Source organism: Syngnathoides biaculeatus, chromosome 12, assembly GCF_019802595.1.
Source record: "Syngnathoides biaculeatus isolate LvHL_M chromosome 12, ASM1980259v1, whole genome shotgun sequence".
Classification (NCBI taxonomy): domain Eukaryota; kingdom Metazoa; phylum Chordata; class Actinopteri; order Syngnathiformes; family Syngnathidae; genus Syngnathoides; species Syngnathoides biaculeatus.
Genome location: NC_084651.1, coordinates 5815702 through 5839764, shown reverse-complemented (window position 1 = coordinate 5839764; position 24063 = coordinate 5815702). Strand labels below are relative to the sequence as shown.

The window sequence follows — 24063 nt, the reverse complement described above, 5'->3', positions numbered from 1 at the left end:
TGAAGCAGAACCTTTGTACACTTTTCATGGGTACAAAATGTGGGACAAAATTGTACCTTTCCAAGGCTTCACGTCATCGAATGTCATTTTGCATTCTTTGACTGTTTTGAATAAAACAGAACTCAGAACGGCTTCGAAATGAGATAAAACCACTGACCGGCTGTGATGTTGTTATAGGGGACTGTGAGTTGGTCCCCAATCTTCTCCCGGACCCTCCTCATCTCCGGTCCTTCTTTGAACTTGTCGACCTCCAACAGAGCTGAGGGGTTCCTGACGACGTCCTTCACAAACTTGGCGCACTGGCTAAAATACTTCATCAGTGCGTCGTTCACCTCGTAGTCAAACTTCTGATCTGGGTTGGTGACAGGGAGGGAGCGTGAAGTGAGAAATGACCCGTTAGCATAAACTTGAAGGATCCAATAGAAGTATTTATCAAAAATTCTAATACAGGAGCTGACCAAACAATTGTTTAAACAGTTGAACTTCTAAATTCAAATGCCTCTGAGGTCATACAATTTTAATTATGACCAACATTTTTTTTGCGGGGTGTGGGGCAGGAATCCACCACTAAAGTAAAAACTATCTACGATCTAGTTCAGTGGGTCATAATTTGGATGGAGTTCCATTCCTAGGCCGGTGACGCACCCCAAATGTGTACATTCGTAGGGCTGTTCTGCAGTCTCATTGATGTAGTATGAACTTATGCTAATGCAGTAGTCATATTATAATTACAGAAACTATTTGAATGAAAAACACTTCAAGGGCATGAATGTATAATCATCGAATAAAAAATGAGAAGTAATGCGGTTCTTCTAATTTGTATTCCTCCACCCTTTTTTCTAAATCATTTTGTTTGTTTTGCGTGGCGTAAATCTATTTTCGTTGTGTTTTAACACAAATGGATTCAGCGTTTTAGCCGTGACTTTCTTAAGCAGTGTTAGCGTTTAGTCGTTTGCAACTTCACTTGGAGTCTCTTTACAACAGCTGTTAGCATCAATCCATTACCCAGGCTGCTTACCCTCACAAGGGTCACAGGAAAGCCGGAGGCTATCCCAGCTAGCTTTGGGCGAAAGCCGGACTACACTCTGAACTGGTTGCCAGTCAGTTGCAGGGCAGATATCGACACCATCACTGAGCGGGAATCGATCCGACGCTGCCCGCACAAAGGCACAAAGGCAGGCGTGTCTACCACTAGACCGTCAGTAACTCAGCTGTTACTCCGTCATTTCCAAACATTTTTTTTTCCAGTGGATCCCCGCATATTCCAATTTAGTATTCACAAATCCACCCCATACTGGATTTTTTTTGGAGAACATATCCCATTATTATCTTAAACCTTTGAAGTTTTTGATCCGATTCTCTGCTCATTAGAATTTTTTTTTTTTTTAACGATTCCACACTTTTTCATGTTTTTGCACATTTTTCCACAGCATTGGCAAGGGTGGGTCAATTATTTGCGGTTTTGCTATGGATGATAGCGCTCAATCACAGTCCTCTGCGAATAGTGGAGTACAGTCAACCCCTACATTTTTAAGGTCCAGTATTCAAGAATTCAACAAATAAATTAATTCTGGTGTGGCAAAGAAATGTTAGAAGAGTACAGGACATGTATGATGGCAGCAGAACAATGGTGAGGTGTGTCAGAAGAATTTAAGGTGGAGGTGGGACTGCATCAGGGATCCGCCCTGAGCCCCTTCCTGTTTGCGGTAGTAATGGATAGGCTGACAGATGAGGTTAGACCGGATTCCCCTTGGCCATGATATTCGCAGATGATATCGTGATCTGCAGTGATAGCAGAGAGCAGGTGGAGGAACAATTAGAAAGATGGAGGCACGCACTAGAAAGGACAGGAATGAAGATTAGCCAAAGTAAAACAGAATATATGTGCATGAATGAGAGCGGCGGTGGGGGAAGGGAGAAGAGATAGTGAAGGTGGACGACTTCAAATGCTTGGGGTCAACAATACAGAGCAATGGTAGGGAAGTGAAGAAACGGGTCCAAGGTGAGGTGGGACAGTTGGCAGAAGGTGTCTGGTGCTCTATGTGACAGAAGAGTCTCTGCTAGGATGAAGGGCAAAATCTATAAAACAGTGGTGAGGCCGGCCATGATGTACAGATTAGAGATGGTGTCATTGAAGAGAAAACAGGAAGCGGAACTCGAGGTAGCAGAAATGAAGATGTTGAGGTTCTTGCTTGGAGTGAACAGGTTGGATAGGATTAGAAATGAGCTCATTCGAGGGACAGCCAAAGTTGGATGTTTAGAAGACAAGGTTAGAGAGAGAAGAAGACTTCGATGATTTGGACATGTCCAGAGGCGAGAGAGTGAGTATATTGAGGATGGAGCTGCCAGGCAAAAGAGCGAGAGAGAGGAAGACCAAAGAAAAGGTGGATGGATGTTGTGAGGGAGGACATGAGGACTGTGGATGTTAGTGAGGAAGATGCACGAGATAGGCTTAGATGAGAAAAAGATGACACGCTGTGGTGACCCCTAATCGGGACAAGCCGAAAGGAAAAGATTATTCAAGAATTCAACAAGTTTTAATTGAACAGGAGAATCAAACCTCTTCTTTTGTATCTTACTTGCAAACAAACGCGCTATCAGCTGTTGGAAAGCTGTTCCGACCCCGTTTGTCGCAAACATGACATCATGCGTGGTGTGGTTGGGAAATTATAATTTCAGCATCCCAGCCAACCATATTTTACGATCTTGGCATCCTCATACAGGAGACTTCGATCTTGCGCTCTCTCTCATCTACTAACAGCTTTGCACATTATGAGGACTGTCGCAACGAGGACGGAATGAAACTGCGTCTCCTGTATGTTATAAATAATTATTGAAAAAAATGCATTTATTTATTATTGTACTATTTTAAAAAATGAGTTGTGTACCTTGAATGTCCCACAGTTCCGTAAGGCCTCCCACGAAGGACAGCGTGCTATTGATGCACCTGTGCTTGGAGCTGGTTATAAACTTCACGAATCCTCCTCGAAGGTTCTCCTCGGAAAGAAGCGAGGGGAACAGCTTGGACAGCCTGACCGCCAGATGTTTGTGATCATCCACGCCTTTCCGGGCCAGCCGACCATCCGTGTCCTGAGGATACCACATCCGCCATTGGTCCTGGATCTCACATACCCAGCTCTCTTTGCCAGGCGCGGCGCTTTTCACCGCCTCGTACATCTGTTCCATATACTTGAAGATACTGCTCGTAGGGTATCTGGTTCCGTGCCTTATAATGGCGGTCAGATGAACGGGACGACATTGTGGAAACGGAGGCCGCAGGATGGACGTGTTGACAGCCAGGATGTCGTCTAAAAGATATGGATTCACTTCCTCGTATCGGCCTTTTGTGCCAAAGTATTTGGCAATCCTCGGTATACTTGGTCTGGCTGTGTTGAGAAAACCGCTGGAAAAGCCGAGACTGACTGCCAAGCAAGCCACGTGGATCCCCCAAATGTTGATCTGCATGATTCCTCCTCGTGCTAAAAACAAAAACAGCGCTGCCCTTGTCCAAAAGTTACTTTAAAGCGCAGCACACAGGTTGCCCTGAAGAGTTGCACAATTCCCTGCCGTGAACTTTGGACAGCCTTTATTGATCACGCCCATGTGAAGACATTATCTGCATTCCAATATTTTCTCGTGGGGTCCTCCAATGTTCAAGAAATTTCCTCTGAAATAGCAAAAAAAAAAAGTGTTTGCAGTTATCATACAGGATATTTCAAACGTCGCCAAGATTAGCTGACTCGGCAAGAATGTCATTCAACTTGCTGTGACCTTTTGTAACCTCCAAATTCCTGCTGGTAACCAATCGAGTTCATCTTCTTGGGGGTGCCATCGTACAACATTTCTTTCGGCAGCATAATGTGTCTGATTCAGATTGTCAAACATCTTTTTGGTTGATGTTCCAAATGGACCGACCAGACTGGTTCCAATTTGTCAAGCACTTGTCTGTTTTCCTCTGTTTATATCGGATTTTGTTTAGTAAGTACAATTATTAGCCCACATGTTACAATGCAACGAATCATCTTGTGCACCTCACGAAATAATTCTGTTAACAATGTCCCTGGTACGTCACAAACTAGTTTTAATCTGCACATTTGCACACGAAATTATTTTGCAATAAATACGTGATACGTATAGCAGAATACATGCAGGGGTTGTTTCTGCAGGAGTTACGCTTTTTTTTTTTTTTTTTTTTTTTTAAATCTGCACACGAATTGGAAACTCATTTTTTTCCTCTCTCAGCTTACGTGTCCCAACACTTCTTGGCTTTGCTTGTGACAAAAACAAAAAGCGTAAGACTAACCCTGGGCTGTACAACTGGAGTTCGACTTCCACGAGAGGCAAAAACAATCCCCACAAACGAGATCGGACACCCTCGACGGACCGGTTCCGGCCTGCGGGACATCCGTTTGACTCCCAACATGCCCCTGATCTCATGCAAGATACATTTTTTGGCCGACAGATGGCTGCAGGAATCCTCGAATCTGGTTCCACCCCGACTCTGCGTTCTCTGCGTAGTGAGCGTGCTGCTGCGTTCACTTGCCGCTCAAGGGATCCGACATTTGAATACAACTGCGCTTCACCTCTCGTCGCGCTGTCATTGCTTCATTTAAACGAACACCAAGCGCTAAAACACTCATCATTTGACAAGTCAAGCTTGTTTAAACCCAAGGGAGTAGCGGGAAATACGGTGTTATCCCCTCACGGGCGCATATTTTCCGAGAGCTCGCAAATGCTGCACGGGTGACGACACGTAAGGACTCCCTACTTCTCTCCAGTTAAGCGCCTACTCAGAATTACGCCAGTCGGATTTATCAGGGTGACGCGGGCGCATCACAGTCGTCACACGGAAGAGGAGCATTTCGACGATTAAACGGCAAGGTAACGACACGATTATTTGCTTTAGTCGGCGCGTTTACAATCGTCCAAAGCAGCTAAATCGCCTCACCGGTGTGTGATTTTTGGGGTTGCGAGCACCGATGTGGCTCGGTTGTAACACTTTCCCACCACACCGAACTCTTGTGCCGCTTGTGGTCAATGTGTCACCTACACGGTAGTCCAAATGCGGCTAACTAGTTGTTATTTAGCCTCGTGTAGTCACCTAACATCTTTTAAATAGTCACTCCGTGTACAATCGGCGACGCCGATTTAGTGTCACCGTGGTGCCGTACTGCCTTTTGTGGTTCGAACGTGGAAACACATCGCCGCTTGGTGTTTTAGATGATAGTTTAGTACTTTCGCTAATGAAGTCTAGTGCGGGGTTGACCCAGCTAACAGTTCACCGAATGTCGCGTGTGTTTTTTGGCTAACCCTGCGAGCTAAGCTAATATAGCCGAGCTTTTGCTCATCTATTTTTTTTTTCCCCCCCGGGCTCACAACACATCATTGCCGTCGCCGTGTGCATTTGTCTTTTTAACAAAAACACACACGCAAAAAAACCTACCGTCATGTGGACGAATGACCATGTCACAGCTGTGTCAGCGAACGTTTCACGGGTCAGTCAGTCAGTCACCCACCCACAGCGCGGCCCAAATAATTACTGAAAAGTAGTAATAGTAACGCCGAGCCTGCGTTGCCGGGACTGCGAGTTCGGCTCAATATCGCTGGGCAAACAGGGCGGGACCGAATGAACGTTTCCTTCCCATTGACTTGGATTGATGTTGATGTTCCAGCCATCCTTTTTATTTATTTTAATGGGGTTATTATAGGTCAAACTTGATTACCAGTGGCAACAAAGTAACGCGTCACAGATGCACTATACTGTATTACCAAAAATGTTTTGTCACCTGCCTTGATACCCATATGAATTTTAAATGACATCAATTGACTCAACTTCAGTGTTTTATATCCCATGGCAATGTGCTTGTTTATCCGGGTGCTTGATCGCCATTGTTGCAGACGGATGAGGAAATCGGGGAAACAGACACTGGGAAGCAATTTAATTTTATTTTATTATTATTTTTTTTTTTTTCAGTGTTCCAAAGATTAGATTGCATGCAGGAGAAGATACAATAGTGATCGAAAAAAACGGCAACAAAAGTGGCTTGCAAATAATACAACGTGCAGATCTGAACGAAGCTCGAGTACACAAGCCAAATGGTTATTTGAAAGTCTGTTCTGATTATTTTGTAAGCGGTAAGCATGTGTATTTCTAGTGTCCGAATATTCTATTTCTTGGAAGTCTTTCAGATCCTTTGAAAGTACGTTGTCGTTGAGTCTATGGATCGATATCTTCTGTACATAGCTAGCTTTGGCGCCACCGTAAGAGTGCGTTAAAGTAGACAAGAAACATCCGCCGCTTACATGTGGGTCTGTGGACATTGTCGTGGTGATGTCGTCTGCAACGGCTAGCTTATCTGTAGAAATTGCGGCGATTTATCACGTGATTGCAACCGAGGGATTGGTCAACTGTGTGTTGAGGTCGATGCAAAAGATGTCAGACCTTAAGTTTGACTCTTCGCCATGGGCAAGATGAGCAAACAGACATTCTCTAAAGAGATCCTTCTATGTTTGCTTTGTTCAGTGCACAAGAACGGGCAAGAGTTGTGGCAGGACTAACTGTGCCTTGGCCATCTGTTTAGTTCCTGACTGAAAAGAACATCACTGTTCTGTGGGGGGTTTCTGTGGGGACCTGTTTTGGGAGGCATGGATGACATCAAGATGGCCTAAGAGAGAGCTGTGAAGGATCTTGGAAGAATCCTTCCAGGAATGATTGAAGCCTTGGCAGAGAATGTTGGGACATCATTTTGATTGTGGAAGAATGAGATGTCACCTAAATTTCGGGCCAAGCAATTAGTGTGCAGTATACTGTATATGTACTCAAATGGTCAGTGATCTTGGAGAGTTTATTTTCTTTGTATTGTGGTAAAAAGGAACTTTTTCCTCAGACGCCAACATCGCCTAGCAGCCGGTGTGAAATTCAGGACAAAATGTAGAAGTTGACTCAAAGGGGTTTATTCTTGCCAGGATGTGTCACTGCCAAAGCAAAGACTATCCGACTGTCCACAAGCAGGGAAGCCACACTGTTTCCTCCCCTCTCTCTGGTGGAAACAATGAGTTGTCTGTCGGGATGTATGATGATTCAGCAGTGGGAAAACACATCTTCATTTACATCGTTGGCAAACAGTCGTCATTTTATTTCATCAACATTATCTGTCTCAAATGGATGTATTGTTTCCTGATGGTGCTCAGTTCTGTGCTCATGGACGCACACAATGCTCGAATAGTCACTCTTAAGTCTTGTCCAAGGCGCTCGGTCCATGATCCAACCACCATGTAGCTAAAAGCCGTCAAGTGAGTCCTCAAATTATGAACAAATGCTTGCTGAAATTCGTTTGGGTTACATGCAATTTTAAAATCGGGTCAAATTTGAGCAGTTTCCTCCTCTTGCAGTAAAAGTATTTTTGGCGGATGTCTCTAAAATATGCCCAGTGATAATCCTGCGGTATTTGGTATCGTTTTTTTCCCTCCAAGATTAACAAAACCAAACTGTTCTATGAACTGTTCATAGTTCGGCTGGCCCATCGATTCTATGATTTATGATTTTTTTTTTTTTTGTCAATTAGGAAGTGACCTTATGTCAGTCTTCTTGACCAGGTACAAGTTGAGGTGCAAAGGGGTTATTTGCATTATTTAAGTAAAACTGTGCCAAACAAATATGCGTCCATTTGAGATGACACGCTGTGGCGACTGCAGAACAAGTAACTTGATTGCTCAAACTCGATAAAGAAAATTTGACTTACTATCTTTTGATCGACTGACAGAAACAAATCATGACAGTAGGTAAGAACCTTACTGAAAAAGCAGGAAATGCCGTGTTGCTGTTCAGCTGAGTTGAGTGAGTGGGTATGAAACGCAAAGTGGCCAGGTCCCTATACTTGAATATTCATTGAAAATTATAACGCAATGTCAGACAAGTTCAAATCCACCAATTTTGCAAGTTTCATGCTGTTTCTTGACTTATACATCAAATAAAGATTTCGTTATCACACTTGTTGCATGACATTATTGGACATATCCTCTTAGCATTGAGCGTGATATTAGCTGTGCGTATGCTATTTTAAAGATGATCGGAATAGCCATACCTAGGTGGTCTAACTGCCGTTTTCATTCGCCACCATCTTATTTTCATACTCCTGGACCCATGCAATCCTTAAAACTGCCGCTCCGTAGAGTGTTTTACTCTGGCAACGGCAGGTGACAGGCGAGTTGAATGTCTAATGCAATCTGGCCAAATGGAAGAGAAACCAAGTAGTTGAATTCAAACTTTAATTTGAACGTCCACGCAGAGTAGAAAAGCTGGCATGTATCTTTCTTTGGAAGAATTTATACAACACTTATCTGTAGAGACTCAAGTATTTGGTATGTTTTGCTAAAGGGTACAAAAAGTATCAAACTGGTTTCTCTCCAGGTACTGTATACTGTACATACATTCTTGGTTTTTTGTCCAGGAACATAACACCCTCTCACTTCTAAGAAAAGTCCCCACAGTTGGGCCTTCCTTCCCTAGACTGTGTGTAAATGGCACAGTCAGTGATGTTGATATATCACGTTTGGTTATATTTTTAGCGCTAGAGCTCCATAATCGAATGAGATTGTGACACTGTAGTGCATCAAAATAGGTTTTCATTCATAGGAGATAAGAGATCAGCCTGTGCCACAGTTCAGTCTAAATTGTCACTCCCTGTGGTTATCTGTATCGTGATGTTGCGGTGAGCTCGTCTTTTTTTTTATTTATTTTGAATTTGAATAAACGCAAATATCGTCCCCTTTGTTATTTTTCTTTCTAGGTCAATTTCGATTGGCTCAACTGTCATTGCTCAACAGTCTCTGGTGTACACCTGCAAATAAAACCGTGCTATTCACTGGGACATCTTGGGCTGAACACAATTCATTTTGAGAGTCTTGTCGACCTCGGATTTTGTTTGTTTTCATAGACGACAACAACAGTTTTTCGGCAGGCCAAGATTGTTAGATTTGCTAAAGTCTTGCATAACTAGCAGAGGTCTAGATGATAATGCTAATCTCTCATGTCATGCATGTTCACGGTTTGACTTCCTCATGTTGAAGAGCTTTGAACTTTTGATATTGTGAAAGCAGGCACAGGAACAATTGGAAAGATGGAGGCACACACTGGAAAGGACAGGAATGAAAATTAGCCCAAGTAAAACAGAATATATGAGGGTAGACGACTTCAAATCAACACTATTACAGTTTGTTCTAAACAGTCACACGCAACTCTCATGTAAATACAGACAAAAAATGTTGTTGGTGAATAATGGTCGGGTTGGGATGTTGCAATTAGAACAGTATGTGCTGACATTTTTGCTGTATATGCAGCTTCGATTCATGCCCAAACCGTGCCCAGATGTGACTTGTTGAACCCTTACACAATATCTTCTCAAGTAGTGTCTTGGAATACTCTGCGCAAATATTTCACCCTGGATTCTGAAGACGTTGTCCGATTGTAGCTTCTCTACTTTGGCATGTTGTGACCAAGACACCGACCACAGCCTGTGTAGAATCCTGTTTACGGCGTAGCTTCGAGCCATTCATTGGACACACTACATTATACTACTTAGAGCTTGTTGTTAGAAATTGATAATTTAGTTTCCATCGTTGTTCCCCCCCCCAAAAAAAAAAAGACACAACACAAACTGTCTTTCATCTTCTGTCATAATTAGAAACAGATGAAGTTTTACTCGCGCACACATGTCCCAGTTTCCTGTAGCCTACAACAGGATTTTGGAATTCTAGGTTAGTGCAGCTGGCTGGAGCCTGCTTTTGTGTACTTGAGGAAAAACACTAGAGCATATTAGAATAAGGTCACTGTTTTTGCAGAGGAGAAACAAATAATCCGAGACATAGCTGCCGAGTGGATTTTGGTAAGGAATTGTTAGCGACATTGCTTTCCTGAGCGAGGGAACCTCCTGTTCTGACTTGCGTAGTCTCATGTTTACAGTAGTAGTCTTTAGTCCTGCCTCGACCGCCCCTGCATTCCAACACGTCTCTCAAATTTCCCCCAGTTGTTTCATTTTGGCTGTAATTAGTATTCTCCTATACCTTTACTACCTGAGCAATGTCTCATTGCCGCCTATCTCTTGTGGTTCTGCTTTTGAAATTGAACAGAATCCAAAATGTGAGCAGATGAAAATCATAACAAGATGGGGCCTACCCCCGTAGTTTCCTTGGTCCAGTATTGTCTGTTTTTGGGTTTTTCGATTGTCTCTGGACTCAAGTACATAAGGGAAGACTTGCTAACCATCAGGGAGCCTTCCCTGTACTTTTTTTCAACAGCTCTTGCAAATTCACAGAGTCTCCCCCCCCCGGGAACTCACCGGGGCAGCGACTGCGTTCTTGGGAGCATTGAGTGGGTGCCACATGGGAACGCGTGCCAGGATCCCAGAGAGACTCCGCAAGAGAGGACACAGATTGGCTCTTCCCTCGATTCACTTCACAAATCTATGCTCCGTTCCCAACAAAATACAGGAGCTTCATCTCCTGATAAGGACCAGCAAAGACTTCGGATGTTCTGCCACCCAGACTTGGCTTTGTGAACGCATTCTCAATGGAGCTATAGCGCTACTTGGCGTCCATATTAACTGGGTAGACCGCATCGCTGTGCAGTTGGGGAAAACAAAAGGTGGTGGGATAACCGGAATCAGAATCGGCTTTATTGGCCATGTGTGTAAAAACACAAGGAATTTTTCTCCGGCAGTTGGTGAGAAATAACACTCGCTTATTAACATTATGGAAGACAGAAAAGAAAGACAGATCAAATTCCAAGAAATTTTAAAAGTTTTTAATCTTTAAACAAAAATTTAAAGAATTTGCTTGAACTTGAAAAAAAAAGTATCTTTATTTAAACAAAATCTTCTTTTCCTTTCGGCTTGTCATCTTTTTCCATTTTTCCAACATTCAAAGTCCCTACACTCAGTTGTAGGCTCTGTGCATTCCTCTTTTTCTTCTGACGACGAATCCGGTTTTCTCCTCTTGTCTTTGACCCACAATAGCTGAATTTCCACCAACACCCGGCAGGTTAGCAGTGCCGGGGGCGGGCGTTGTTAACCCGGGGGACGACCGATCCGGTATAAAATTCTTTAGATGAACGCTCATATTTGTTTGGCACAGTTTTTACTACAGATGCCCTTCCTGACGCAACCCTCTGCATTTATCCGGGCTTGGGACCGGCCTACAGATTGAATGCTACTGAAAAATAAAACTCAATTTTAATTCTCAAATTGATCAACATTAACGCAGTAGCATGATATATAAAGCACTTTAACCTACAAAACAAAAATGAGTACAACTTTTTTTTTTGTATTAATTATTCAGTCAAGATTAATAACTACAATGAGCGCGATTTGAAGTGGGCTTCAAAGCATGATACTGCAACTCTCAGCTCCTGCTCAATGTTTAACTGGGACCTGTACTTGGTCTTCAGGGAGGCCAGTCTTACATAGATAAGATGTCACAAAAGGATGAAGATTGCCCATTAACTTCTGCCCTAAGAATGGATACTGGCTCTCTATGCTAAGCCAGAATTCACTCAGTGCCTGTGATGTGAACATCGGTCTCAATGCAAAGTCAGACCCCATTTCTATGAACTGGTCTTCCTCCGCAGAGCTGAAACCATTTGGAGCTGGTGCATAGAAAGGATCTCTCTCCCAGTCAAACTTGGAGATGTTTTCATGGAAGTACTTTGTAAAGAATCTCATTAGTAATGAAATATGGTGGTTAATAGGGATTGCAAGCGGTTACAAATAACTGGTTATAGCCGGTTTTCGTTTTTTTTTTAAAACCAAAACCGTAATCGGACTTTCGAAATCGGTTAAAATTTCCAATCATTTCTTCCGGTTCCGGTACTCCACATTGCACCATTTTTTTTCAACATCATTTCCACTTTGTTCAAGTTTCGCTGTTAGAGTAAAGTTGGACTCAAAAGAACATTCAGTTAAATCAAAGAAACGTCAAACATGGCATCGAGGAAACGCTCGGTATACTTTCACGCCCTTTCTGAAAGTCCGAAAGAAGAATGTTAACATTAAAACATTTTTTACAAAAATTTAACTTACACGAGTGCGTTGCTGAAAGCCACATTCAACAAGCTTGTTTGTCAATATTGTATACAAACTACCCCATTACCACGGAGTAAATTAACGATCGATGGTGTAGCGCCGGAGAAAAGGAGTCTGAGGCGGAATGTCGGACACAGGAACAAAACTTGTTTTATTGGCAGACATCAGAACACTACTCGCATAACGGGAGGAACTCTGTGAACTCGTCAATCCGAAAGAGCAACAACAAAAACAGTCCGTGCGGAACCCCGCACCCCAACTCGAGGTCCCGCGGGTGAATTATGTAAACACCACAATGGTACCGGTTTTAAAACTGGTTAATCGTTTTTTTTGCTACAGCTGTTCGGTTAAAACCGGTTATGAAAGTAACCGTTTTTTTTGCGATCCCTAGTGCTTAATACATGGAATCACTGTAGTGGCGTCATGGTTAGCAGTGTCAATACTGTAATTTCCCGCCTACAAGGTGCGACTTTTTTTTCCTCACGCTTTCAACCCTGCGGTTTATGCGGTGCTAGCGTTAGCGCAGCGCTAGCGTTAAACTCCTTTTTGTGTACCCAGGCTTATGACCAGTTGCGCTCTGGAGGCCGCGAATTACGGTAAATTAATTGAAGTTCTCAAATGGATCAGTATTTCCTTCGTCATGTTCCCTACCCCAAATTGCTAAGCTTGCTAAATATGTCACACTGGTAGCCGAGTTTCACCAGGAAGTTCTTATCGCACAATTTTTCTCTTGACTTCATATTTTGTGTTCCTGCTCCCAAAACATAATCTGCGCTGTGAGCTCAAAACTCCAGACTTTTCCTCGAGACAGCCACCTTGCTTCACTTTGAAACAGCACAGCTTGATGTTCAGCTTCCATCTCTTCACAGATGGCAGAGAAGAATTGTTTTTAAGCAGTCTGGTCTTTTTAAAATTTACTACACTTATAATGTCACACATAACCTCATTTAATCCACGATGCCAGTGCTTCTGTGTGTATAACAGTGTGTCCACTCAGCATTAGTTGAGGCCTTTTTGATGAGTGCCCAAAGTCCTTTACTCATCCCTGCCATGGTATGTGCAAAATCATTGCAAACACTAATGCAGTTCTCCCGCTTCAGCCCGTTCTCAGTCAGGAAGCAGTCCAAGAGTTTGAATAGCTCATCAGCTGTGGCTCTGTCCGACATATTTACAGAAAAGTAGATTCCCAAAAAAGGGAGTTTGTCACATCAAAATGTACATTTAGTAATGAACATACCTTCTTTGTTGCTGTCATTTAGGTTATGGAATTGTAATGTAAACCATTTTTTGGGTTTAGCTTTTAAGACCGTTAGCGATGTCATTTATGCGTCTGGCGAAAGTGTCATAGGCCTAGGGATAGTTTATACTTTTGCAGAACTGTTGTCATCTAGCATGACAAGAGACGACATTTAGTACTGTGGGTAGTATCAGTTCCTCTGCTATGGTGGGATTTTTTTTTTTTTTTTTTGCACTTTTGCAATTTGGTGTACGCCACCTTATATGACAAACAAAGCTCGCTGGTTTGCTGAAGTAGCATTCACCAAGCAGGATGATTGTTGGCAATATTCATCACGTTTGCGCTGGCCAAAAAAACTGAAGCGGCTTATCGGGGTGTGATGTCTTTAAGTGACACCTTCATTTATTTGGCCTCATGCTGTCCTCCGCCCATCTTTTTAGATGCAGTAAATATGCCGGTCTTTCCCCGTCTTTCACTGAAGTCTTAGCTTTCATGAGACTTTCGTTTCTCTTACTGTCTCCATCTCTCTCCGCCTCTCTCTTCATCCATGTTAAAAAAATGTCCACACACGCACACATTGACTTAACCATCGTAGTGATGGCAATCGTGGTGTGGTTCGAATCAATCTCGGACGTGAAAAGTTTGGCATTTTCTGATGGGTTTTATATGAAAAGCTATCAACATTCTATTTTCCTATTAATAATTCAAGAGCGTGAAGTGTTGATAATGAGTATAATTGCCTACTTTCAAGCAGCCACAGAGACATTTGCAGTGTAGATACGAAGTTGAAGTAAATGCACTCTAATGGCTTCCTGTTGACAACACGTTTCGCAGTGTGGTGTGCGCAGGACATGCAATCGAACGCAGACACTCTGCAACTTGTGCTCTTCCCCAAGGCCATACGGGCCCAACATCTTAATCAGGGGCTTATAAAGCCGTCGGAGGCTTTCTCATAAGGAAATAGCAACTAACATCGATTGCTCTCTGCTCCCCAGAGGCTTCCACTGTCGCTTTATGGCCTTTTCGTTTAGATAGTTGCTGTCACAGTGTGGTTGCTAAGCGCAATAAAATGACGCGTATTTGCACGTCAGGCCTGACTGTACCCAGGTCCAGTTAGCAAATATTAAGCTGCAATAAAGTTTAGCCTCCTTGTTTTAGCTGGTAGCTGTCAAGATGGTTGTATTGGTACTGATCGTTCACAAGGTTGGTGCTTTTATTAACAAAGGATGTTGCCATGTTGTACTGAAGACCTCCTAAATCATGCCCAGACATTGACCTGTCCATCACTGTGACGTGTTGCACAGTTGTTTGTACTCCCTATAACAGGATACACGATTCTCAAACCCAAGTGCTTAAAAATCTTATAGATTTCTGCGGACTTTAGTCAGACTGCAATGATCGCTTTCTTTATTGAGTTTGAACAGCCATTTGCCCTCAAGGATCAATGGGAAAGGATTTGTTGTTAGTAATTTTAGCAACCTGGAGAGAGGATCTTGTCTGCTTTTAACAACAGGGTTGGGGACAATGTTGCTGGATCTTACTTAACTTACTTACTACCGTAATTCCCGGCCTAGAGAGCGCTCCTGGTTATAAGGCTCACCCAGTACATTTGTAAAGGAAATACCAATTGGTACATACATAGACCGCAGCTGTGTAAAAGCCGCAAGTGCACACATTGAAACACGAGATATTTACAAAGACGGTACACAGATAGTTTTAGCGCTATCACTGCTGGGCTAATGCTAACGCTGGTGCCGCGCTAACAGGGCCGGTTAAATAAAACATACTGGTTAAAATCACTGAAACGTGGCAGTAACGCGCTAGTGCAGCGCCAACAGGGCCGGACCAGTAAAAGTCACTTCCTCGGCACATATATTCGGTTTCACTCATACCTTTTCTGCTCGAGTGCCCCACTGCAGCCGCTAAAAAAAAATGCACAAATAAGCCGCATCACCGCATAAACCGCAGGGTGAAAGCGTGTGAAAAAAGTTGCGGCTTATAGGCCGGAAATTACGGCATGTTCTGTTTTGTTGGTTCCTTAACGGCTCAAAACTGAAATCTCCCGTAGTTACACACTTTCATTTTAGTAGGTGGTTTGGGAGTTCTATGTGGGAGATTTTGAACTAGTTGATTATTTGTGTGCCAAGTGTAAAGGGATACAGGTGAGAGTCTTCGCCAAACTTTATCCCACGAGATTAATACCGTGTAACGTGATACCATTCTTTGGGGGGAAGTTCTAATCAGAGGTCCACACCCTTTGGACAATGACAATTTTTTTTTTTTTAAGTTGCTTTGGAAGAAAATTTTGTTTAAGGGATTTGCAGTGTTTGCTGTAACTTTTTCATTCAGACATTTGGAGATAGAAAAGAGTACACAGAGTTTTTAATTTCATTTACCCATCAAACTTGTTAAAACCAAGTGGTTTTGGTTTCACTACGTGTCATATCATAAAATGCAACTTTTTTTTGGAAGCAGGGGGGCCGCAGGAAGAAAAACAAAACTGGTTGTGTCGTGCAAAGGGAAGTGACTGTTGACCCCCAAAGTGGGTGCGGCCACAAGCGTTGGTGCTGGCTCCTGTTAAAGCAAAAAGAAACGGCAGTAAAGTGCAAGAAAAGAAAGCTTTGACAAGTTTGTGACCGTGTTCTCGAGGCATTTGAGAGCAGAAAGGAGTTGTTTTCAAAATATTGTCACGTTTAACACCATCAATACTTGCAGTTTTGTTCACTTTTCAAAGCAATTGTTACATAGGAAGTAATGAAATTTACAAGCAATATTTGGAGCAGTGGTTCCCAAAATATTCACACCACGTACCACCTAAAAAAAAAAAAAAAAAAAAAGTACTTGGCTGTTAAAGTACCACGTGTATAACCAACATCAAAATACAGTGATGTCGTTACGTTTTCATTCCGAAACAGTAAATTTGATATTATTGTAAGCCACTGTAACAATATGTGCAGTTTAAACATGAACACTGTTGATGAATACTTTGATGTGGGTAAAAAGTGTTTGGCCCTTTCCTGCTTTTTTTTAAATTTTTTTTTTTGCACGTTTGTCACACTTAAATTTCCCATCATGAAACTCATTTAAATATTAGTCAAAGACAACACAAGTAAACACAAAATGCAGATTTTTAAATCTTTTTTTAAAAATTATTAAGGTAGAAAAAAAGATCCAAAACGACATGACCCTGTCTGAAAAACTGATTCATTAGATGCTTAAATTTTTTTTAATTTGTTCAGTTTGACACTCAGCTTTACTGGGATTGGCAATAAGCAGCTTGAAACAGGCGACTCTGAAGCTAAAGCATTTAATTGGGCCTACCGAATTGCAATATTAGTAGGCGTTCCACTCTCCTGCTTTTGAAAGCAAACTAATCACAGATTTTTACTAATTCCTTTTCAGGGACACCAACATTGAGATGGATTTCTCAATAAATAGTGCATAGTGCATGGATAATACAATAATTGCGAGTAGCAAACCAGACTGGGCTCATGCCAAGCACCCATAATTAGTGCTCAACAGGTTTCTCTGGGAAAAGGCTCAGAATATGCTCAGTGTTTGGAGTCCCTACCGTACTTTTGTTCCGTGTTATAAAAGGCAATCTTGAGTCTCCTCTCCCCTACCAAGCCCCTTTCAAAGCAGCCCTGGATGACTCATTTGCTTCCACTCTGGGCTTCATAAAGATGAGCCACGGATGGCGTGTTTATGTTTGTGTCAGCTTGACGTATTGTCCTCCCGGGTGGGATCTTTTCGAGTTGCGTCACGTGGACTGCCCTGTGATTTTCCCCCGCCAACCCTGGCTCTCAACCCGACCCCGCTGAATTTTCATAGTGGAAAAAAGTTAACACGTGCGGGGGAAGTGCTCTTTTTGGTTGTGTTTTGAGTCCTGGATGTTCAGCAAATACCTGAGCTGGTGTTTTGCTTCATCTTTGCCAATGGTTTTGAAAAACCGATGCCACATCGAGTTTGAGAAGCGCAAAGAATAAGTTCACCTATTAGGTACTTGAATTGCAATAAGTCTTTGCTGAGAGAAAATGGCCACTGTAGTATTACTGCTCAGGTTTGCTTTACTCATTATCACTGTACGTACAAATTCAGTTCACATGAATCGCCAGTCAATCTGGCAAAAACTAAATCGTGAATGAAAATGGATTAAATAGATGTAGAATTGAAATGTATGTCATTTCTTTTCAGTCTTTCCAGTCACCGATAATGCGATGTTCCTTGAGAGCCATTACAATGGATTTTTCCGATGGCAATCTTAAGCTCCGCCCTCTTAGCCATGTCCCACAAGCTTCCAAAAAGGCGATTGAACAGAACATGTTTGAAGTCGATTCTCTATCGCGTATTCCAGATAATATTGGGGTATGTTTTTTGCCAAATGCGTCAGACTTGTCGAGTTCTACAAAAAGGTCTCAACTATTTCACGCAAGGATATGTACACGGAATTAACATTTTGGACAGAGCAGGATGCAATGTCAGAGTTACAGCGGGAAAAAAAAAAAAAAAAAAAAAAAAAAGACGCCTCACAAACTTTATATTGAAATCCAACAGGATAAAATAGTGGAATCGTACTGCGCATGTAAAGCAGGGTGAGTACTATTTTGCTTGGAAAGATCACGAGTGGGTGTATTCATTTAACTTGGCTCGTAATGGAACCCAGTGCTCTGTCTTAAAAGTCCGATGTGATGCAAATAGACATTTTTCTTGCATGACCTTGCGCGTTTACGTAACATTAACACAACTCTTCGGTATAAAACATTACACAGTTCATTCAGCAGGTCAGTGATACACTAACAAAGTGAAAGTTGTTCTCCTGCAATATATAAAGCACTGATAATAATTCAATCAAACTCGGAGATGATTCTCCCTCACTTGCCTTCGAACATACAGCCTTGTGTTTGTCGATATGGTCTACATTTAGTTGTACTTGCGCTATTCCGCGAGCCTTAATCCATCATAGACACTTCGTCAACCGTGTTTTAGGCTTGGAAACCAAGCAGGATATCTTTCATCAGAATTGCATGTTCCCCAAGCGCATCTGAGGACCATTTTCTTCGTAACATTGACTTTTCCAAGCGCACGCTACTGACAACCAGCATTGCTTGCGGGACAATACGGCGAGAGGGGCGTGTCAAGCCAGGGGGTAAGACAATGCGCCCATCTGATTGGCTGTTATTATTGTACGAGTGATTGACAGGTTGGAAAGGTCCATTTCAGAGTTCACCTTGTTTGGGACTGCTCCTCTTTAAAGCATTGTTTTGTACTTGAGCTATCACAGGTGTTATGCTTTGTGGCCATAAATAATTATTATGATAATACAAGGGCAGAAAATTTCCTCTGGGTACTTTATATCTTGGGTGACTGAAAGTTGTCATTACTGGGTGGGTTGTTTGCCCCGAGTAAATGTATAACTGCAGGAATAGTGTATATTTATTTTAGAAGTCATTGAAAGGATAATTATTTTTATAAGGTGGTGACATTCAATCTAGCATTTATTGAACTTATTACAAGGCAGGTTAGTAAAGTGGTGTGGGTGTATTGACATTGAGTACTTCGCAAGCGTCCCGAGTTTTAGTTTTGGCACAGTCCTGGATAATCAGAACCACGAAGCCGCTAATTAACTGACATTACTAATGGCACTTTTGTTTGCTAGTTGAGCATGAGTGTGTTCACTCCCGTTATTTAGGCTTACTGTGAAAATAAAGTAAAGGGTGGTTCTTTTTTGTAACACTCCAGCGGTGTTCAAATGTTTGTCACCCGGACCTTCTCGCACGAAGAGTACCACAGTCACAGTAATTCTTAGTCACAAACATGTTCAGATTTCAGGAGCAAAGTGCCCCTTTAGAGATTTAGAGTGCATTTCCTGTTGCCAGTACAGTGGAGGTGAGCTTATTTCCTCAGCCAGGGAGCTCTAAGCCGATTCACAGACCAAAGGTCCTTGGTACACCGCTGAGTCATTGACAGCTAATCTCAGATTGGTCTAAGTGCTCTTTGTATCCTGCTCTTTTATCTCCGCGACGTTCTCTCGCACGGGCTTGCGCCGCTGCTCCACAGCTGGCTTGTCACACGGCCAGACTGTTTGTCCGTGATCCGCGTTTATTTTTAGACCTGCCCCCCCTTAGGTTGTTTATCAGCACGCCCGAGTCCCGCGCCTATTAGTTGCTTTCCGTTTCTCGGTGAGTACGATGACAGGTGGCGCCTTCCACCTGTCGTTAGTTCAGTCCTGCGGCTTCGGAGATTGCGCTGGGCCGAGCCGCGTCATGAGGGTACTGATCCCTCGGACGGCCTGTTAAGCCGCTGTCTCCTCGGAGCTGAGTCGAAGGGACCTTAGCAGGGGTGGGGCTGCCTCAGTGTCGACCTTCCTTTTTGATATATTGGCTTCTCTACTTCTATCCGGTCCCCTCCCTATCCTCTCATTTCCCTCCTGTGCAAACGACCTCCAACTCTACATCACGTTACTTCCCGGCCTCTCGCAGTACCACCCTGCGTCCATCACGGATATCGCACTCTGTAAACAAATGCTTGATCGCGTCGAAATGCGAACGATGGACGTCAAGGTTACATTCCTTTCAGTCTGCACTGTTGCCCAGAGGATTTTGTAATCACATTCATGACGTGAAGAGTCTTTTTGTATTTATTTGTTCATAGGAATAGTTTGGAAATGCTTCGGAGATGTTTTCCTGCCTGTCCTGTTTAATCAAATAAACAATTTTCATCTAATAATTAAAAGCAGTTTTTTTTCCCCCACTTGAAACTTACTTTCCAATAAGAAAAAAATGGAAATAATTACATGTAAACACTGTTACACAATAAAGATGACATAATGTGTAATATATGCATGCAAGTCACTTTTGCAGATGTCATTTTTGAACATTACTTTTTACATTAATCGTGGTGTTGTTTTCTCACATGACTTCCTTGCAGGCAACTTGGGTTCACTTCCTACTCTGTGTTGGTGTAAATGTGAGTTTGAATGTTTATCTCATAACAAAACTCACAAAAAAAAGTCTGATAGACTGAAGCTGGAAACCGGACAAGAACTTGTGCATTTTTTTGGGTTCGCCACCGATAACTGGGCCGTCCCACAATGGGTTACATTTTCTATTGCCGATTTATCAACGGGGTGATTGTTAGAATACAGATACTAAATAAAAATATTCATTCCCTGCAGCCTTAGTTTCTATTGCATGTTACATTGTTCTTCCCTTAGTGAGTCTAGAAAAAAAATAAAATGTGGAATTAATCCCGGTGGTGTTTAGGGCTCCAGATGTTTGTCTGACTTTAGAGTCATATTTTCCCCCAAATTTTGAACTTCCGGGAGTGTCTGAATGAGTTGTTCCAGTCAGTTTTCTTCTTCCCATCATAACATCTCTGGCCTGTAGTTAACCTTGTATCAGCTGATATTTTCTGACCGTAATAATTGGGGCTTAAGACAATATGCCTATTGCTGTCCGTATTTGTTTTTTTTATTTTCATGGTTACTATATCTACTCAGCTGCGGGAAGATGCAAGAAAAGTCCCCAATATTGCATGATCTCCCTCACTTATGTAAAATTAGACAAATAAGAGAACTTGGGATCGCCTGTGCAATCAGCAATTTGTCGTACGGACTTGGATCGCTGTTCCCTTTTGCAAACGTTTTAGCTTTGTGTTCAGGAGTTGCATGAAAGTCACCTTTTTCTGAATGACATTGCAGATTACGAGTCGTCTCGTGCCAGTGATCAAAGGAATTGATGAAAAATAAATGTAGTAAAGGGAAAATAGCCAGGGGCTACTTTTGGTTGAAAGACTACTTCACTGATTGTGTTGTTACACAGTTATGATCAAAGTCCTTTATACTGTGTAATGTAGTAAACTGATTTATTTGCTTCTACAGGTGTGTGCCATTTGTGTTGGGGGGACCTTCAACCTGTTGGACCTGAACACAAGGGGTCCCTCAGGGTACCCCCACCTCTCATATTCGATGCTTCGTAAACATCATGCACTGGAGCTGGTTTGGACTTGACATTGCCCTTTAAGACCACCAAACCGCTCTTATCCCTTCCCCCGTCACCTGACCAGCCTCCCGCCAGCCGACATGACAAAAGTAGCAGCGTGGTCCGCCGAGGATGTCGCCGACTGGCTGAGCAAAGAGGGCATGCCGGAGTACATCGACGCCCTCCACCAGACGGACGGCGCCGCCTTGCTGCGGCTCACGCGGGCGGATTTCCACGCGCCGCCCCTCGTCCTGGTGTCCCCGGACGGCGGGCAGCAGCTGCTGGAGCGTCTGGAGACCCTGCGGATCGAGACCCACATCGAGGCGCACAAGAACGGCCACGCAAACGGGCACGTCGGAGGGCTTCCTAACGGGACCGTTAAGCCTCAGAAGAATGGCATATTGCGGATGGCGGACATGGTGCGAATTGCAATCCCACCGATGGAGAACTCGCGCACTTCCTTCCCGCCCGACTGGGGAAAAACTGGCGTCGCCTTCGTCTACGCGATCGTGTGCTTCGTCACCACCACCATTGTGATATCAGTGGTCCACGAGAGGGTGCCGCCAAAAGAGCACACCCCCCCGCTACCTGACAAATTCTTTGACCTGTTCAACAGGGTGGAGTGGGCCTTCTCCATCTGCGAGATCAACGGCATGCTGCTGGTGGGGCTATGGCTCATTCAGTGGATGCTTCTGAAGCACAGGTACGAGAGTTTTACAATTTTTTGGGGGGTTAGGAACCGAGCCTTTCTGCAAAGATGGAAAAAATAAAACTCCCCAAAAATTGTATCTGACCCCCCCCTCCCCCAAACTTCCTATATTAAGCCTTTCAACCAGTTGAATCTTTTTTCATTTCTTTTCAAACTTCTTACTTTGCCCTTAAAAAGTAAATACCCTGCAGATGATTTCATTCCTAATAAAAATGTGCATTTTCATGCACACGTGATGATGACTTTCCATAACGTCTACTAACAAACAACACAGGCTAAACCACACCAACATCAAAGCTAAAGTTCATCTCAGCTGATGTTTATCAATTCACCATATTCCCTTGTTACCGTACTACTTTCCTATTTAGGTAGGGCGTTTGTGGTATCTTGGGGCATGAAAGCAAAAACTCTACAATAAATACTTTCGAGTGACAAGCTGGAGTCCTACTTCGGTATCGTAGTTTTAACGCGCATACCCGCTGAACTGGACTCAGTCTACAAAAACGTGGTTGGGGGGAAGAGAGCACCTAATTTATAAAAGCACAGTCACGGTGACAACTTAGTAATCTTGTCACTGTATTTTGTAATTTTCCTGACCTCTCTTGTAAATCTTTTTCAAAAATGCAACTAGAAGTGTTAATTCTTGTAAAGAAACAAACAAAATGAGCTGAATCGTTTTTGTATTGTATACATGAAAGGAGGCAGGTGAAAAGTAACCGCAAAGTCACTTGTCGAACATGAGATAGTTGTACCTCGTCAAAAACACTGATCAAAAAAAGAACAAAAAAACTGAATAGCGCACACACGTCGAGCGGTATGTCGATTGGGTGAAGCCAGTTGGCCGCCATCTTGGTACTCCCAAAACCCGTGGAGGACATGGTTAACAGGTTGGATTATGGCGGTGTTTTGCCTCAAAGTTTAGCATGCAGAATTAAAACTGGACGTGTGAGCTTGATATTTTTTCAATTCTGGTAACATGAAGGATTTTTGGTAAGCCAAAAAAGGCTAAGTGCAAAGGAAAGACATAGAATTGTGATTACGAAGAAACCTTGCATATTACCTAGGGGCCGATTTCCGTGACGTTAACTTTTCCAAAATATGCTGTGAAGCACTATCAATCATAGCATAGCAAACATCTAAGCATTTTTTTGTCATTAAAAACATTCAATTTTAAGTCAATCATTTAGATATATTTTTGGAAACAAGGACTCGCAATGGGAAAATACGTCCTAAACGCATCGTTCATTTGTTGTCTTGGCGACGTCCTACTTCAGACAGAAAATTTAAACTTTGTTTCCTCGCATTTGAAAATCAAATTCTATTTGCAAAGTTCTATATTCTGAAATTCATTAAAAAAAAAAAATCACAAATGTATTTTCTTCCTTATCCACTGATGAAGTTTGGGAAAATATTTACATCGCTTTAATTGCGAAAAACCGTCGGCCTAGAAAGGTGAAGCAGAGAGTGAACATTTGTAAACAAAATTTTGTTCGAGTGAATTAAGCTCATCAGAAAATAAAAAACCCTCTGCAAACAATCTTTAACAGTGTCAAAGTAAATCTTTCGAATTTACTTGTGGAAGTTTTTCTCACAGCCACGAAATTGGCGATTCACGCAGTATGGTTGTTTTGGGAGTATCAAAATGGCGGATGGCGACTTCAGTTTTGGTAGCCAATGAGCTATCCAGTCTTTTTTTTTTTTTTTTGATCAATGGTCAGAAGCAGTTATTTCTCATTTTGGAAACTTTTGACCCGGGATATGTGTTATTAAGCCGCAAATACTTGCCAACTTTACATGATAAAGACCACGACTTTTCCACTACACTCGTGCACGAGCTGAGGTGCGCAGTTCGACATGTCATTTTGTTAAATTGTTGGACATTTAAAATGTGCAACCTATTACGAATCATATTTACCTATTGGAAAAAGACGTTTTTCCCAAGTGTGTTCTCTTTCTGTCCGTCTCTGACTCGTGTATATATTTAATGTACTATTTCGGATTCAATAGATGCCATGCCCCAATTAATCACCTTGTGCGTCAACTACTCAAGACAATTACCTC

General features: G+C 42.6%; 2 protein-coding genes across 4 annotated transcripts in view; one reads left to right on the top strand and one right to left on the bottom strand.

The window, feature by feature from the left end:
* LOC133509525 (multiple inositol polyphosphate phosphatase 1-like) overlaps positions 1-5632 on the bottom strand; it is a 9570-nt gene extending 3938 nt beyond the window's left edge. The window contains exons 1-3 of one of the 3 annotated variants that reach the window (XM_061836610.1): positions 5444-5632; positions 2889-3667; positions 158-352 (exon numbers count right to left, since the gene is read on the bottom strand). In XM_061836610.1, the coding sequence (XP_061692594.1) occupies positions 158-352; positions 2889-3465 (772 nt within the window). In that variant the 5' untranslated portion in view covers positions 3466-3667; positions 5444-5632. Of the gene's footprint in view, positions 1-157; positions 353-2888; positions 3668-3771; positions 4184-4303; positions 4468-5443 lie in introns of those variants that run through there. The other 2 variants (XM_061836609.1, XM_061836611.1) reach the window with 2 other exon arrangements.
* sgms1a (sphingomyelin synthase 1a) overlaps positions 4748-24063 on the top strand; it is a 23693-nt gene continuing 4377 nt past the window's right edge. The window contains exons 1-2 of the mRNA XM_061836612.1: positions 4748-4881; positions 21194-21996. Of these exons, the coding sequence (XP_061692596.1) occupies positions 21395-21996 (602 nt within the window). The 5' untranslated portion in view covers positions 4748-4881; positions 21194-21394. The remainder of the gene's footprint in view (positions 4882-21193; positions 21997-24063) is intronic.